The sequence below is a fragment of the Capricornis sumatraensis genome, chromosome 4 (assembly GCF_032405125.1).
Source record: "Capricornis sumatraensis isolate serow.1 chromosome 4, serow.2, whole genome shotgun sequence".
Classification (NCBI taxonomy): domain Eukaryota; kingdom Metazoa; phylum Chordata; class Mammalia; order Artiodactyla; family Bovidae; genus Capricornis; species Capricornis sumatraensis.
The window spans coordinates 130,297,973-130,317,198 of record NC_091072.1 but is presented as its reverse complement, the minus strand read 5'-3'; the positions used below and the strand labels follow the sequence as shown (position 1 = coordinate 130,317,198).

The 19,226-nt window shown below is 35.0% G+C and overlaps 1 protein-coding gene across 1 annotated transcript in view; it reads right to left on the bottom strand.

Moving 5' to 3' along the window:
* The window catches only part of SOX5 (SRY-box transcription factor 5), an 837,625-nt gene that overhangs the window by 258,421 nt on the left and 559,978 nt on the right, over nucleotides 1-19,226 (bottom strand). The window contains exon 6 of the mRNA XM_068970546.1: nucleotides 2,810-2,896. Coding sequence (XP_068826647.1) covers nucleotides 2,810-2,896 — 87 coding nt within the window. The remainder of the gene's footprint in view (nucleotides 1-2,809; nucleotides 2,897-19,226) is intronic.

Sequence of the window (19,226 nt, the reverse complement as noted above, 5' to 3'; positions counted from 1 at the left end):
AATTTCTTTAGGCAGGTAATATGTTTATAACATATATTGACTGTCTGCTACAAGTAGAGCTTTTTAGTCAAACTCTTTTGTCCTGGAAAATGGAATCCATTGTCCTTTTTGAATGTTTTTCAGAGGATTGTTTTCTAATGTAACTTTAAAGCCTAATTACTTTACATTTCCAAAGTACCAGACCATAAGATGGTCTAAATTCTAACAGGCAAGATAATCCAACATGAAAAATATTTTATGTTTTTAGAAGTCGGTGACCTTTCCTAACTCACATTGTTTCTTGAGAAATGAGATTGAATTTAAGTGGGTATGGTAACTCTTCATTGATAGCTAAGCTATCCAAACCAGATACTATTTATTTCTTCTATTTTAAAAGTTTATGATTTTTTCTTTTTTAAGTAAGTAATAGTAGGAAATGCTTCTTTGAACTTCACCATGCTGTAAGTTTTGAGAAGGAAACGGCAACCCACTCCAGTATTCTTGCCTGGAGAATCCCATGGACAGAGGAGCCTGGCAGGCACAGTCCACGGGATTGTAGGAGTCGGACATGACTTAGCGACTAAAACACACACACACAAGCTGTAAGTTTAGTCTTTGTCCAAATGCCCTGAAAGTAATTCACTCACAGCAACCTAAAGGCAGCACTTAGGAAGCGTGCTCTGCCCTCACTTGGCTACGGTCTTACATGCTCAAGCATGGACACACACACATATGTACAGGCACATTCATTTACTTACTCACATGCTTCCTGGAATTCATTTTAAACAGTTAAGTGAAAACTGACCAGTGTAAGTAGAGAAGAGTAGTTTCAATTCACAAGAAGACTCAGTAAATACCGTAAAGGCTGTAAATTTCGTAATATAAGCAAAGGTTCTAGTCAACTACCTTACTCTAAATTATCCCTAATAAATTATCTAATAATTGAGTAAGTTCATATTTTCAGATTATACAAAGGTCATGCCTATCGTTCCCTACCCTGACAGAAAACAGTCTACACATACATGAGACTTACACCTTTATTTGCCTCATAAAAAATAGCTGCCAAACAGCTAGGCCATTGTTCTCGACTAACTTCTTCTCAGGTGGCATGAAAACCACATTCCTGGGCAGCACGTAATCATAGTGTCTGACCCCCTAAAACCATTAAGTCAAATTCCCTTACCCCCAGAAGGCAACATACTATTGTACCCTCTCCACTTCTGCGCCAGCTATGAACAATGGACAGTAATTGCAACTGTCACGGGCAGTCAGTAGGAAAAGTAACATAGTGCTTTCCCCCCGAGTTTTCTGCCAAACCTGATCCAAGCAGCTAACAACCATGCCCCCCAGCAGAAGAAAGATCTACAGGTGCTTTTAAAATGCATCAGAAAACTGTCTTTTGAACAGAAACACAGGACAATAACCAAACTTGTGCTCTGAATGTTCAGGTTAAAAAACTCAAAATTAAAGACAGAAACTTCTTTTGTGACTGTACTGCAGCTTCCTGAACTAACCCCATAGGCAAGCCTGAAAGGACAGCTGAGCTTCTTTCCTCTAAGCTTATCATCACTGCTGCTGGCTGCTTTCAAGTTCGACTTGTGAGGAAAACGAGGTAGGGAAACATGCTTGTCCTCCAATGGAATGAGATCACAAGCCTGCGAACAGGCAGTCTTCTTGGCTCAGCTTAGTTATTACCCAGGTCATAGCAGAATAAAGAACCTTGGAGAATATGTCCTATGTCCACAGGTGCAAACGGGTTAAAATCCCACAAATAAAGGACCTGCCGCTTCAGAAAAAGAAGAAACTTCACTGTTCTCTTTAACCTCTGTCTTCAAGCTCTGTAAAGGATATTAATTACTATTTGCTTGAATCTCATTTCATTATAGATTATGGTTACTTAATTTGTGGATTAGCAGGAATTTATTCTCTTACCACCCATTCACAACTAACCATAGCCAAATTCCAAAGAGTTGGATAAAAAGTGAAATACTCAAACACTTTCTGGAAGTTTTCCAATCCGAGATGGCTGATATCACCTAAGTCAAACTTTTGAGCAGACTGATTTATGGTTTGTCTTTCTCTAGGATGCTCTGAAGTAGCAGAATGTTGAGAGACGATTGCCTCTCACTGGGAGAACACGTGCATGAACAGACATATGCAAAAAAGTTATTTATACACATATTTCTACATGTATATTAATACAAATCTGGTGATATTTTAAATATATATTCAGTTTCTATCAAAAATGTACAAAGTAATACGTAACAAAATCTATTGATATTGGTAAGTATATTCTTCTTTAAAATTAATCCTTTAGAACTTAGAATCAAAAGTGTCGTATTGGCAACACTAGAAAACCATGGGTAGCCTACTATGCTAGTAGAAAACACACTTTTAAATTAATTGAAATGACCATTTGACTTTATTTTCATACGAAGAATTAAATCTTCATCCTGCATCATTCCTGGTTTTAAATGTAGATTATGTACATTCATAATTTTAATATGTAGACTGTGTAAAAGTATTTTCTTGTAATATACAGTTTTAACCCTGCTGTAGATACTTTTGTACTTATAAGGTAATCATTTAAAATTTTTAAAAATGATGAAAACCGAAGACTGTTAAAAATATAAGTCATTCTGTTAAGACAATATACTATTATAAGGCACAGAGAGAAAGAAAGAACTCTCGTATATCCTCTTTCAAATGAGAGAGAATAAACAGCAAAAATAGAATGCATGGGGGCAAAAGTAGTTTGCCACCATTCATATTTCTAAATATCAGACTCATTTTGGTATACTCTGGATCAAAATAATTACAAGTATATTACCTTTTATTTCACCAAAGTTCCCTGATCCCATTGCAAGAAGCTTGTCTTTCCAGTCTTTTGAGAGTAGCTTTTCAATACTGGGGGTTTCTGAGTAAAGGAAAAAAAGAAAGGTAGGCAAATCAACATGACTATCTTTCTAATGTAGTTCATTAAAAGTCTATCTGCTAAAAATAAGGCCACCCCTACCCCGCCCCCAGTTCATAATGACTTCATCAACACACTGATAACAGGGGAGGAAAAAAAAGAATGTGTTTTGTCACCTGCTGTTTCAAAATCATTAGCTTTTTCCTCTTGTGGAACAAAGCCTAACTAATTCTTTATGACAATGGATACATATAAACCTGCAATTCATTGTTTTTCAATTTGGTGAGCAAATTCCTGCTATAATGGATGCTTGTCAATTTCAGGGTGTTAGTCTGCAGTCAAAAAATAATTATGTTGATAAAATGCAGAGTAAAAAAAAAAGGCAAAGAATTAGCTCTTAAATCTGCTACATGTAATTATATCCCTCTGTGTGTTTACAATTACAACCACTTTATAATATGTGTTTAACATCGTGGTGGTAAGCACACTGTGGAAAGATTTGCCAGTATCACGAACATATAAAAATAAGTTGGTATAAAAGAAGCTTTACAAACACTGCAAAATCTAGAGATGGGAGTAATGCCCGTAATGGGAACTTACTTGCTTATTTCAGATTTGTATCATATTCTTTAAAAATGCCCTGTGTTAAGACAGGACACAGGTTTTAGAGAGCAGAGTTATGCGGTAGTTTGATCCTTGATTCTTTATGTCACATGGTTTTGATCTCCTTTTTGTGTTGAATTTTAATGTATAAGTAAACATAAATGCTAATAAAACACCCAAACATTACACTCAGTTCCAAATAATGTAATTGTATATTCTTGTCAGCATTTAGATGGGTACACAATTACAATGGCTTTCAATCCCGCGATTAGCACTGCATTCAGTTAGAAAATGGTGTGTACTAAAAGATAAGTGTCCCAGTATGCTCCATCTAAATAACAATACCCACACTTATTATCTAGATCGAAGACACACACTGCCATTCTCCACATTGGTGTTTATGTGTATTTGTGTTTGTTCAGACATTTGTTTACCCCCTACTAAGAGCATAAAGGGAGTACATGTTAACTTATCAAAGGAACCGTCTGGCCTAGAGACCATAAGATTATTAGAAACGGGTTAATTTTCCCCACAATAAAATGCATTTGTAAAGCGTCTCCTTGGTTAATGCTTTCTACTATTCTCAGGCCCTCATCTTAAAGACAACAGCTATCAGAGTCAAGAAGCCTGTGTAGAGTTTTCAATGAGGTGAGGTGTAATTTTCCTTGGAAAAACTGTGACAACACGAATCCTTCTTCTTCACATGCCAAAAACTTGGGGAGAATAAAATGCTGAAATATCTGAATAATTACTCCTTCAAATAGCTTGTATATATAGTGTGTGCACACACACACACAACTACTGTATGCACATTTACATGGAATGTGTGAAATGTATTTTTTCCTTTGTAACAAAATATACCTCTTCATTTGTCACATTTAATGGAAAAAGATGCTAAAGATTTTACTTTTCCTTAAAATATTCCTATTTGTTTACCATGTTGTTTTGAAGATGAAAATGGCAATTCTGAGTAATAAAATGCATTATATCTCTTCTTACTGTAATCAATATTTTTGTTCACTAAGGCTTTAAAAGTAACTTTAAAACACTTCTACAGGAATTTTCAATGTTTCTACATTCCTAGTAAACACTTTGTGAGTGAAATCATTTTTTAAACCTTATCAGAGTAGGTCAAACACACACCACTGTTTTCTTTTTACCAGCACCCTACAAAAATTCTTGAGTAGCATGTAAACAGGGCACAGCCAATATGGTATTTGCAATAGAGTACTGTCAGTCACTAAAAGCTAACAAACCTTTGCAAAGCAGGAATGCAGCAATAGAAATTCATTGTGTACTAACAATAGGCCCCTGAACCTCCAGCACCAAAAGCAGACCATTTTACTTTTAAGGCTATTGTCTGCAAAGTCCATGACAAAGCTTTTCCCCTGCAGCTAGACAAAATATTCACTGTAGTGTGCTCATAAAGAAACAGAAGTCTTCTGTCTAAGTTGCAGAGTTAAAGAAACAGCCGCCAGATTTCTGAAACCTGCAGAACATTCCTGGCTTCTTTATTAACTTGCATGAAGATAGAAGGCTAGCATACAAAGCCATTTTTTTTTCCAAGTACCTGATTTTTAATGTACACTACAGAAAAATGAATAACTTCTTTAAGACCAAGTAATTTGAAAGATGTAAAATTAGAAATATATCTAACTCAGGGTTGTTGTGCCTTTGGATGAATAAAGACAATAATACTTGGAATTTGGATGAGGTATATTTTTTAAAACGCAGATTCAATAAACATGTATTGAACATCCTGTGTGCAGGAACTATGCTAGATGGTTTTACCAGCATTATCTTCATTTAATCAAAGCAAACACCTAAAGATTCAGATTATGTTATTATATCTATCTTCCAGGTTTTTGTTTGTTTGTTTTTTAAAAAAAGGACTTGTCTGAGGTTTCACAATGTTCAGTGGGCAGAGCCGAGTCTTAGCCTAAGGTTTTGTTTTGTTTTGTTTTCTCTACAGATTCCTAAATCTCTTGTTGTCAACGAAATGATAATGATAGTAACTATTTTGAGGTTAAGTGCTAAATAGTGCATCATGTCCTTTACAATAGGTATCTCAAGCTTCTCATAATAATCTCCTGGATTATATATTGGTACAGCTGTTTCACCATTAAGAAACAAATGCTTTGAGAAAGATCGTGACTTGATCAATATAGAGCTAATTTCAACTTATTGGACCCCAAAGCCTTTGCTCTTTCCAATACATACATATCACTGCATTTTACCTGCAAAACAGTCATAGATAGACAAACTCTTGTTATTAACTTCAGTGGATGGATGAAGTAAACATTTGAAAGGATAAATTGAATATCCCAGGGTAATATGTTCCTATGGGCAGCACGAAGAGATAAAATGCCAAGATTCCTTAGAGCTTTCATTATGTTCAGGATGTAATACCACTGTATGACTTTGAACTTTGGAATTCTGGATGACTTAAAGAGAACCTATAATGATGTAACTTTCACTTATGACCATAGAGCAGATATATGCATTGAAACGAAAATGTATTCACATAGTGGAAGGACTATTGGGCTATATGTGAAGCAATCTGGGTTCTCATCAGGACTCTGACACTGTCTAGCTCCAGGAGGAACTAAAGCATATCTCTTCACCCATTTCACCCCTCTATTTGAATTAATCTAAAACAAACAGCTTTAAGCAAATCCATGTTTGGTATTCTACAACTGCTACTGTTCCAATTTATTTCCACGAGTAGTTCATGAAGAAATGTTAAGAAATGATCTCACAATAATGATCACAATAAATGGACATGTACCAGTGACTGAATTTCTCTGAAAACAGTAAAGATCCCATAGAATATAAATGATTAGAACTGTGAAAGACCAAATGGCAAAATATCAATATTTATAATACATGTATTCATTAATATGTGAATATGATTAAAGTGAAATCTGACACAACTTTTTAACGGCTGCTTCAGTGCTTATGGAGTCAAAGAGAGAGTAGTTATCTATTAAATATTCAATTTTCTAAACATTTTCTAAAATGCGACTTAAAAAAATATACACTTAGGATTGTATTTTATACAATTGAGTATGACATGTTTCTGGACATACAGTTATTTCCAAATGTTTAAATTCTGTATTAGCCATTACTTTCATATTAAGATGTATCATAATTTTATTTTAAATGCTTTAAAGAGTCTCCTGAGTTGTACTTCTCCCAGGCATCGGAGTATCATGATTACCATCAAAATTAAAGCTAGGGTTCTCTTTATTACAATAAGCATGATGGATAATATTAGTTATTGTTATTTGCATGACATTTCAGCTTACAGAATGCTGTCAGATACAATAATCTGTCCATGGTGTATATTATTATTATGTCCATTTTACAGATGAGAAAACCAAGGCTCAGAAAGAAAACCAAGACCCGGCATCACCTAGCCAGAAAGTAGAACAGAGAGAATACAAAACCATGGCCTCTTAATTCAAGAATCTCCCTTTTTTAGGTGAAGCATAAAAATGTATATATATTTTAAAGAAAAAAATAAAATAAATATTAAGAAAGAAGCTAAAAGATGAATTAGAGAGAACTGAAAGCTCTCCTTATCAGTCAACCTATTGTTAGTAAGATGACTATAACTGGGTTACTTTTGTCTTTTTCTACCATCAGGACAGAATGTTATAATTTGGTAAGTTTGCTTGCCTTTCCCTTCTCACCCTTGCCTCTTTTGCTCACATATGCTTCTTCACATCAATGCCTATGGCAATCCCCAGCAGTGAATGGCCCCCCTAACCGTGCCAGCCATTGTTACAACAGCATCCTGCCTCTTTAGGCCTGTTCATTCCCTATAACTCTCACTCCTTTTTCCCTTCAGTGCCAACACTCTTAAGACTGACTCCCTCATCTGGAACAATGAGACCCAGAGACTCATGCCAACATATTGTAATTCTCCAACAAGCTCCCAGTGCCAAGAATTAAACCACATTCGCTCCAGTGCAGTAGCTTTACACACAAGCTCAGGTTTTTGCTTTGTGTTTATGTAGGTTTTTTTCCCTTAATCTCCCTTGAGCTGCAGTGGCAGAACTCATTGAAAAATCAAACAAGCAAAAAATATGTATGGATAATATGTGATTTTTCAAAAAGTCCCAGGAGTTAGGTCATACCAAATCTACCACTGTTTATACTTTCATTTTGTGGCTTAAACTAAGCTGTGTTATTTCTGACATGTGATAGGTGAACATTTAGGGATGAAAGCTATCTTTTGGAAGGAACAACAACAGGGCTGAAAGTCAAAAATATACTAATATCTCCTTCAAAGTCAAGAATTAAAAGCATATGTAGATTTTCATGTCATGGATTCAGCATTTTAAACCTGGAAGGATCTTTAGATAACATTTAGATAAACATTCCACAAACGTAATTTACTAAAATATATATTAGACATAAATGGAACATAAATTGCTTGGCTACAAGTGAAACTAAAACAAATAAGCATTCCACTGTCATGTAAACCTAATTAATATAAAGCAAATTTACATTTCTCTCTGTAAGATGTAGATCATTTTATGTGCTAATAGACTGTGGATCTTTAAGTGAGTTATGGGCTACATTTGCTGTTGTGTTTAGTCGCTACGTCATGTCCAACTCTTTGTGACCCCATGGACTATAGCCTGCCAGGCTCCTCTGTCCATGGGATGTCCCAGGTAAGAACACTGGAGTGGGTTGCCATTTCCTTTTCCAGGGGAACATCCTGACCAGGGATTGAACCCATGTCTCCTGCACTGGCAGGAGCCACCAGGGAAGCCCATGGATTATGTAATATTATTTACATATTTGACCAAGGAAACTAGTATTGGGAGATGACTGTTTTGCTCAAGTTGGGTAATAACTAGTCTAGGCCAAACACTTAATTTTACAGACTGAAAATATAAATAAAGGTTAAATGTTGCCTAAGATCATAAATCTAATTAATAATTAAGGCAGAGATTGAAGTCCAACTCATAGTTTGGTGTTCTTTTCCATATACCAAACATCACAACATGTTTTTAATGAGACTGAAAATTTTCACAACGAATTATTAGTCCAGTTTTATTCACCTCATCTAGTTTTAGACAATAATTATATGATAGGTGGCCTGGGTGGTGAACCTCTGTTAGTATTCAGTCAGTTCAGTCGCTCAGTCGTGTCTGACTCTTTGAGATCCCATAAATCGCAGCATGCCAGGCCTCCCTGTCCATCACCAACTCCCAGAGTCAACTCAACTCATGTCCATCAAGTTGGTGATGCCATCCAGCCATCTCATCCTCGGTCGTCCCCTTCTCCTCCTGCCCCCAATCCCTCCCAGCATGTGGGTCTTTTCCAATAAGTCAACTCTTCGCATGAGGTGTCCAAAGTATTGGGAGTTTCAGCTTTAGCATCACTCCTTCCAATGAACACCCAGGACTGATCTCCTTTAGGATGGACTGGCTGGACCTCCTCTCAGTCCAAGGGACTCTCAAGAGTCTTCTCCAACACCACAGTTCAAAAGCATCAATTCTCCGGCGCTCAGCCTTCTTCACAGTCCAACTCTCACAAGCATATATGACCACAGGAAAAACCATAGCCTTGACTAGACGGACCTTTGTTGGCAAAGTAATGTCTCTGCTTTTGAATATGCTATCTAGGTTGGTCATTACTTTTCTTCTAAGGAGTAAGCATCTTTCAATTTCATGGCTGCAGTCACAATCTGCAGTGATTTTGGAGCCCCCCAAAATAAAGTCTGACACTGTTTCTACTGTTTCCCCATCTATTTCCCATGGAGTGATGGGACCAGATGCCATGATCTTAGTTTTCTGAATGTTGAGCTTTAAGCCAACTTTTTCACTTTCCTCTTTCACTTTCATCAAGAGGCTTTTTAGTTCCTCTTCACTTTCTGCCATAAGGGTGGTATCATCTGCATATCTGAGGCTATTGATATTTCTCCCAGCAATCTTGATTCCAGCTTGTGCTTCTTCCAGCCCAGTATTTCTCATGATGTACTCTGCATATAAGTTAAATAAGCAGGGTGACAATATACAGCCTTGATGTACTCCTTTTCCTATTTGGAACCAGTTTGTTGTTCCATGTCCAGTTCTAACTGTTGCTTCCTGACCTGCATATAGGTTTCTCAGATACTGTTAATTCAGTACTCTCCCCTCAGAAGTTTTCACTTGATGTCCTCCATTAAACTAAAGAAAAGATCAATTAGTACATTTGGTTAACTATATTTTTCTTTAAAAAGTTATTTATAATTTACTATCTTGCTATTTAGCTATTCCATTACTGATAAGATTATTTTTGGGGGGAAGATTGCGCTGAATCTGGTTATCACATACCAGGACGAATTCAATTCATGCTGATAATAGCTGCACGTCTAGATAACATCTGGGGCTAAATATTAAACAATGTAATGGACTAATATAAAAACTTCTACATTATCTGGAAAGTACCTGTGCACTGAAGACCAGAAGGCCTTGTAACAGTCCCATTAGCCAAGTGCTACAGCTAGTCTGCTACTGGAAATGTCAAGTTCTTCTAGGAAATTTAAAAAAAAATGACACACCACAACACACAATAGAAACACATCTGAAATTCCAAAGCACTAGGATTTCAATAAGCCTCCTTTTATATATAATCATCCTGAAGTGAATTAAGCTCTAGAAATATTTAACTTGTAGTAGTGCCAAAATATTTCTTTGTTTCCACTTGAAATTTAGTAAGAGCTTGGTTAGGAGAAAAAAAAATCTTTGGCCTGCTGACTCAAGTTTTGATATTTTAATGTACAATCAGTTTTTCTGAATACTGAAATATCTAAAACATTACCCACCCGCTTAACTTTCCTCAATGTACAGGCTAAAACTATTAAAACGCTTGTTCAATTATGCCTAACTTTATACCACATTTTAGAAAAATATTTTTCATCACATGATTAAATATACCATAATCAATAGGACATAATTGCTATATATCAATAAACTTGGATTTCCTCTTCAAAAGATGACTCTATATTTCCTACACAATATATCCTTTAAGAGACAGTCTTATGAAACTCTCCTAGTTTTATCTACTCCGTCACTTGGCAAGTAAGTGCATTTCTTGCATAGACTAAAACATTCTGCTTTTTTCTTGTTTTAAATATTAGACCCCAGCAAAAAATAACATAAGTACTTTGTGGGCAGCATTTCAAAAAGGAACCGCAAAGAGTTTTTTCTCATGTACAAAATCTCCCTTATGTTTTGCTACAAAATGTAAAAAAAATTAAAAAAAAGTCATACGACATGACACCATCACTTACTATGACTAATTTTGTGATCTTTGGCAAGTAATTTAACCATTTTGTGCTTCAATTTACTCACCTATAAAAGGGGATAATAACTATACTTATACTATTGTCTACAGAATTAAATAATTTATGTAAAGCATGGAAGACAATGTTGGGTTCACAGTAACATTTAAAAAGGTTGACTAACATTACAACTACAACTTAGCATACAACATCTCAAGAGAAATACATCAATAACCAAATGAAATATATATACACATGCATCAATTTACCCATCATTAAAACTACCCAGAGATCAAATGCTACATCAAACAGTTACAGTTTTATTTATTTTTTCAATAGTTCTATGTATTTTATGAATTTGATCATTACTATTAGTTTCATCGATTTATCTGTCATTCCAATGAGTTTCTCAGTTGGTTCACGTCAAAAAAAAGATGACAAAGAAAGAGATATACTAGTAAGAGGGACAAAGTAGTATGAAGGACAAAAATAGTTGTCACTTCCATTAGGTTAATGTATGAATTGTCTCCAAAAAGCACAGACGTACAAAAATATTTTTGACCATTGTCTTTCTAACTTTCCAAAGGTTCCATTAGATCCTCAACAATGGCTCAAGCTTTTAAGCCAGTGCTGTTGACAAGTGAAAGGGAACAACAAATAGCTTTGTAGTTCTCTTCTCCCAGGGTCACTCAGCCAGCAGTAATAGTTATTATTTTTATTTATTAGCACTGTAGCCCTGTTCTCCATCATGGTCAACTCACCCCAACCCCCAAGACAGGAAAAGCATTTCTACTTTTAATAAAAATGGGAGTGTGCAGCACTCCTGTGTCAGGCTCTTTTGGTAGAGTGCACATCTAATGAATATTGTCCATCTGTATCCAAATAATTTATGATATCAGCATAGTGTGGGTGGTGAAATGTGAATTAAGTTCTAACCATTAGGTACAATTAGAAGGGATAAGAGTGGAAGGCAGGAGGAAGTAGCAGGGTTACTAAGGCAGGAGGGATAGAACAGGAGAGCAAAGGTAACTTGAGAGAAAATTGGGAGGAAGGTGGTCATGATGGCATCAATTAATAGTCAATTCATAACAGTTAAAATATTCCTCATAAAAGATTTTCAAGACTATTTCATCCAGCAATAACCAACTTTCTCAGAGACCAACTGTAATTTCTTTGTTTCCACTTGAAATTTAATAAGAGCTTGGTTAGGAGGAAAAAAAAAAAATCTTTGGCCTGCTGACTCAAGTTTTGATATTTTAATGTACAATCAGTTTTTCTGAATACTGAAATATCTAAAACATTACCCACCCGCTTAACTTTCCTCAATGTACAGGCTAAAACTATTAAAACACTTATTCAGTTATGCCTATTATGTACCTGTTTTTTCCATCTATTTGAAATAGTATCATTTCAATTGTATATACATATATATGATAGAAGAAGAAAAATAGAAGACAAGCCATAAGAACTCAATTATAGTAAAAGGTATATAAGAATGTGGCATACTTAAAAGTCTTAACTTCAGGAGACACATTTATAAACAAACAGGAAAAGTTTGATTGCTTAACTATATCACAGTTTAGTAAAGAAGCATAGTTCTAAGCAAATTCTAAATGCCTATTGATATATTTTAAGAATTACCTAAATATGTGTTTGAATTATAAATGAAGCAATTACCCAACTCTTAGAGTGTGTTCAGATAACCATCCATTCGATTAGGTATCTAGACCATGTTGAAGGCAAAAATTAATGATCATATTTGAAGAATTTTATCACTGTCATTTATAAATGGGAAGGTGAGTGGTAGAGATGATAAAGGAGATCCAAAAAGCACATAAATACAAATTCACTTAACATACATTAGAGTAAGAATTCCAATACTTTAAAAATATGACAGAATGTTTTACCACTGGAAGTGAGAACTAAAGCACATAGAGCCTGATGCTAAACCACTACACATCCTGAATCTTCTCTATCACAACATATGTGAAAACAAATCGCAGTCTCAGCTTGCCAGATGCCTGAAAAGATATGAACAATAAAAACTGACAGGATTCATATGATAAATCAGAGATTGTGATACGCAGGTAGTTGAACAGTTGAGCCGCAAAGCTACTTATAATTCAAATTATATTTTTATGTTCTAATACATAGATCAGATTTTTAAATTAAGGAGAAAAATCCTCTGATTTGCTTAAAATTATATATCTAAATTTGCACATAGCCTTCACAACCAAAGTCGTCCATCTGGCTCAACAACTTGTTATATTTGGTCTCTCATAACCTTTCATGGATTTTGGATCGTGTCATTTTTAGAGTAATTTTAGATGAGAAAATACAATAGTTTTGTTTGCAAAATGACATTTAATGTCCACAAGCCTAGATACAATCTAATCAGCAATGAAACTTAAAGTTGTGTGTTAGGTATGACTTGCTGTGAACCAACAAAATGCAGAATAGCAAAAAAAAAAAAAAAATCAATGTGTAAAAAGCATTTTCATTTAAGAAGGAACAAGTAAAAGAAGACAAAAAATAATTTTTAAAAAAGTCTGGAAAAATAGCAAAAAGCATAGTTTGGCTTTCATTTTTCTTAAATTACCAGAAATGTAACCATTCTCAATGTTAAAAGCAGTGGGTATAAAGTTAGTCAAGTACAGTCTGTTTGTATATTCTTTTAATTTCTGGAATTAATGAATGTACAAAACTATTGTCTTTGTTTTTAGTGGCATGATATACTGAGTTATTGGACTATTTTTAAAAATATATAGGTACTTTTACATTTTATTTGCACAATTTATACATACATGAAGGCGTGCACACACACACACACACACTCGAGCAGGAGGCCTCCTATTCTATTTATTCATTCTTTTATCTAACAGTTATCATTAAGCCACAATTGTTACACTGTGATACTAAGACATGGCCTCTGAACTTCAAGAAATTCACCATCTCTTATAATATACCACGCACTGTTTAGATGTATAGACTAACAGTGATCAGATGCTAAACCTTGGACTCAAAATGCTACAGAGTCACTGAGTTGCTCTCCTTTTGTTTAATTTACTGCAGTCAATGTAAACAGAAAAATGCCTTACTTGAATCATTATATTAATAAATAGTAAATAAATGTGCCGGTAGATTTTTTTCCCAAATGTTATTATTGTAGCATTGCTATAGATTTCTAGTCTTATGTTTATCAATTAATTGAACCTGCTATAAAATATTCTATGAGGCAATAATTTCCAGAAGTGGGATCAATTTGTCATCTTGTCTGTAATTAGGAATATGATATGAACTAAAGCATGCTAGGAATGCAACAGTAAACTAAAAGGTAAGAATAGAAGAATAGCAGAGTGGGTTGTTTCAACAAATAGTGGGTACCATGTATTTTTCCAGGTATGCTGGATACTAACAAGAGGAAAACAAATGTAGACCCTATCCACCTAGAGTCCTTAGTCATGGGGAAGCTTCTTTAAAATGTAAAACTCCAGGCCACTGACAGGTCTGGCTCTAATGTCTTAGCTGAGTCCCAGGAGTCCGCACTTTTCCCGGACCTGAGTTAATTTTATGACGAGTAAACACTCTTCAGGGTATAAAAATATTCCATTAAATCTTCAGAAACTTGAAAACCTTTTTTCAAGTGAAGAAGAAAAAGTAGAATCTATAGAACTCTTTTTTGAAAGGTAAAAAAACACATTTACTAACACCAAAATGTCATTTGAGTGACAATTTAAACATTATTAACTAAAACCATTCAAATATATTCCAACAGTTTTCTATGTTACAACTCAAAGAAATAATAGCATCTCAAAGGAAAAACAAACTTACAGTAAAATGCAATAATGAACTACCAGAAACTAATACACATTTTATTTATTAAAAAGGGGGGCAATGAAGAAGAATGATTAGTGTAGCATTGTGAAGAAAATTTTTGTTTAAAAATCTTTAATAAGGGACCATGAACCACATTACTACATGTTAGAAATACGTATCTATTCTTTCATATAATGTATTACACACATAATATAAGTGGTAAAGAAAGAGGGGAATGCCTGCGGTGTCAGTCAAATGACAAGCACAGCCCTCTGGAATGGTTGAGAACTAAGGGGGGTAGGTTTAAAGAAGAAGATGGGATGATGTTCAAGTAATTTGGTAAATGAGAGAAAAATGAATGGGATAATATTCATTATTAATTTAAAAAAATGGCAGGACAACAAGTCACAAATCCTGGAAACGGTGTCAATGGCAGAAAACATAATCTATACTTTGAATGTAATTAACACAGATTTCTACAGCACCACAGTATTTTGCCTGCTTATTCTCTCTACATTCTTAAAAACACCAATCAGTAACATCTATAGATCATGTCTTACATCTAATAACTGAGAGAAGAACATTCTCACATAAACTTTTGAAAGAATAATGACGTATGCAGGGAGAGAGAGAAGAGGAGAAATGAGAGAGAATGCCATTAAACAACCCTCCTTCTCCTGTGCTCATCTATCCGAAGTCATCACTGAACTTAACTCTCATATATGTAATAAATGGTAGACAGAAATGCATATCACCTGAATCTTTATCTTTCATATACATGTATTTAATCAAATTAATATAGAATATTTATATATAATTTCAACTCATTTATTTCATTAGAAATGTATTTGAGGAGAAAAATTGGGTGATGGAGGGGCGGGTAAAAGAGCACAAAGACTGTCTACCATACTATGACGTGTATCCCATACTTCCCTAATGGGTTACTGATCTAAAAGAATGAAAAAAAAAAAAATGATAGTGAAAAGCTGATTTAAAACAGCCTAGAGATTTTGGTGAAGTGCAATGAAACATCAGTAGTTTAAAAACTAAGATATAGGTCAAAATTCTATCACAAAAGGATGGATGAATCCAGTAAAATGACAGACCATCCAATTTTCTGACCTGAGGGTCAGAGAGCAAGCTTTTATAAACTTGGGAATGTTCTCTCAAAAGCCACAAAGGTCTGTGTTCCACATGTCAGAAATTTGAAAGTGTTTATACCTCTGAGAATTTTCCCTGAGGGAATTGAAACCCCCCAGGAACCTGCTATCTCAGTTCTCACAAAAAGGTGCAGAGTATGTTTAAGCCCCACAGGGTCTCTGTTGTTGGACATCAGATCTTCTATCCAAAGGGAACACTGGGACGAATACTGAAGAAGGTTTCAAAAAGCCTTTACTGCCCTCAACTATTTGGAAAAATCTAGTAACTATTCTAGGAAGATGAATCAGATAAAACATTGTTAAAATTACGCTAAATTAGAAATGCATATCTAATCCTCAAAAATTAAACTGTTCCAATGAAAGGAGTCAAGATCTTCACTTAAATTTCATGCATTTCAAAAAAGTCCTTCCAAGTGTGGTAGCTGCTTACAATTTTAGTTGCAGAAAGCAAATAATTTATTGCAATAAATTTGATAAACTAAACTTAAAAGTCACTGCAATAAATTTGTAAGCATCCAAATAAATCTTTATTACTAGACAGGGGCACATTATCTCCTTAAAATATATGGTTGTGGAATTAAAAAAAAAAAAAAGTTTTCTTTTTCTAAAGCAAGAAAACACATCTTTGTCCCCACAGCAGCTACCAAAGAACAAGAGAGAAATTACTTTGTTTAATTAGGGGATTACATTATTTATAAGAATATTTCCAAAATGTATGAAGTATATTAAAGTGGATATATAATCTAATAAGCTCTCTTATTACACACTAGGTGCCAAATCATTTTAGTCCGTAGTTCTATATGTAGAACTTGGCTTATTTACTTCCCTCCCTTTTCTTCTCAGCAGATTGTTCAGCTTATAGTGCAGCACCCTCAAAATGATAAAGCAGCCAAAAGCCAAATCTCAAAACACGTGGTTATGCGCCAAATGAAGCTGTATAAAGACTAAAAACCAACACCTTAAAAAAATACTTGATTTACATTTAATTGAAACTCGTGTTTTCATACATATTTCAGCCTTTCTGTTTTTGTTATGACACATAAAGTGCCTAAAAAATAATGATCAGTGAGGGTTTCACAGCATGGAGGGGAAAAAAAAAATCATAGGAAAAAAAAGTTTATTCCACACTATTTGAATTCATTTAGGTAGTTCTCTATGGGGCTGCTACCAAATCCTTTAAGCCCACCAGCCTCTTACCTACATTAAATTAATGAGGCATCTCAAGCATTCATACTTCGCCAGCAGCTCTAGGCTCTCCAGTTGGACACCTACAATTTACTAAATTACAAACAGTGACCTAGGGGAGACATCTGTTTGTTATATACAACATTGTATTATAAACTAGAAAAATATTGGGGAGATTAAGATGATAAGATATATGTTGAATTGTATTTTCTGAGGTTAATAGGGGCCGGTCTACAATTCTGTGATCTTCTCTTTACCAATACAGGGTTTCTATTTTCCCATCAGGAAGTAAGGGCCTCCACAGATTAACATTATGAAATACAATACTTATGAACAATCCAATACTTAGAGGTCTGTATTATGCCATGATACTCACTACCTCCATACAATACTTTTATTAAGCTGCAAATACATTAAGCTTGATTATAATCATTTTTTTTTTTTATAATACCACCTTCTTACTAATGCTCATAACACTTGGCTCCCAGGGATGTACTTATAATGAGATGGCCAGGTGTATTTTCCATTAAAGGCCACCACTGGAGTTTCTATAGTGCTTTTTCTCATATATTTCAAGTTAAACGTGCCCTCTATTTTTATGCTTGCTTCACAATAGCCAGTCCCTTTTCAATGATTAATTTTCTATTCAGAAACAATTTGCTTCTCTTTCCTTTGTCCTGTCACGGTTTCAGAACAACCTCTTTTCTCTTCCCTTGTCCCTAGCAGAAACTCACCTCCTCAGATCATCCACCCCCTCAGACCACTACCTGCTAGTCTCTAAATTCTTTTTAGTGACACATCGTCCAAAATATTTAGGAGCTCTCTCCCCAGCAGGGGGTTACTCAATTAACAAAAACAAAGCTCTGAATGATCAAGGCTATAACTGAGCCAAGAAGTACTGCAGCCATTTATATTATATGACCTCAGCAGTCTCTTGATTGAATTGCAACCCTGCATTAAATCAAACACTATGTGTTGTGTGTGTGATTTTCTAAATGCTTGGGTGTGTGAGGTGGAAACAGGAGGGTGAAGGGGGGTGGCAAAGAGATGATAAATACTCTGAGAAAAAAATTATCCAATCCCAGTGTACTTGGGTTTTCTTTTTAACATGCTCTCTGCTTTGTTTTCGAACTTAGATGCATTTTGTAAAAATCCTCTGAACTGGTATTCCAAAGCATGTTTAAACAACAGAAATAATGGAAGCATAATTGATTGCAGCTGGGAACTGTCACCCCTATCAGTAAACAGCACCTAACTGGCAAATACTACAAGCTTGTAACAGATTCTTTTATGAATTGGGCACTGTACGAAGGCTGGGCATTCCTTGTACCACATACTCAAATCAAAATCTTCACTGAATTTCTAAAATTTTACTAGACTAGAAACAGTAAGTGGCTAGTCTGTTGGCCTCTCACCAGAGTGTTTGGGAAGAAAAGGTGGAGTGCTTATTTCCTAAAGTTAAATACATTAACAGATTTATAAACATGCTGTGTCTTTCAGCCATGGAAGAGATAGTCAGTAAAAAAAAAAAAAAAAAAAAGTCTTCTCAGTACCTACATGTTCGTAGAAGAAAGGAGGAAAAGTAAAAATATCTTATTTAAAAACCAATTTTTGTGAATCAAATTACTATACATTTTTCTACACATATTCTAAACAGAGCCTATCAAGGTTCAATTCTTATCAAGAAGCAGGCTTTTATATCACTCTTTTTGTTTATTTACTTAACTCAAACTTTCCCCAAAAAGGATCAACGACAGAAAAGAACGAAAAAGAAAGAAAGGAAAACTAACTCCACATTAACTTGCTAAGAGAAAAGCTACAGTAAGTCTCTTTTCCTATTTTCTTATATTTGTGTAGCTGTTAGACATTTTGCAAAGGAGGGGAGTACCAGCCAGCCTTTCACAACAAAAGACCCACTGTCACTGAGCCAGTCCCAGACATGGTGGAAACCAGCCCACAGGAAAAGGCCTGGCTCCAATGTTAGGCCCCGGCCGAGTACAGTCACTATATTCACTCAAATTGGCAACAGGTCTCAGTGTTCCTGGCTTTGAGCTGTGAACAAGGGTCGGGATTGAATAACCAATTATACAACCGCTGACTGAGTTTATCCAAGGTTTGCAAACTGCTATAATAGCCCAGTATTCAACCAACTGTTTTATCCTTTTCCAGATATAGTGTCATATCTCCCCTTGTGCTCCATTTACATGTCACTTTATTACACACATCCATTAAAAAGGTTAATACTGTGTCACACTCAATGCCTAAATGTTGCCATACAGGAGTTCTG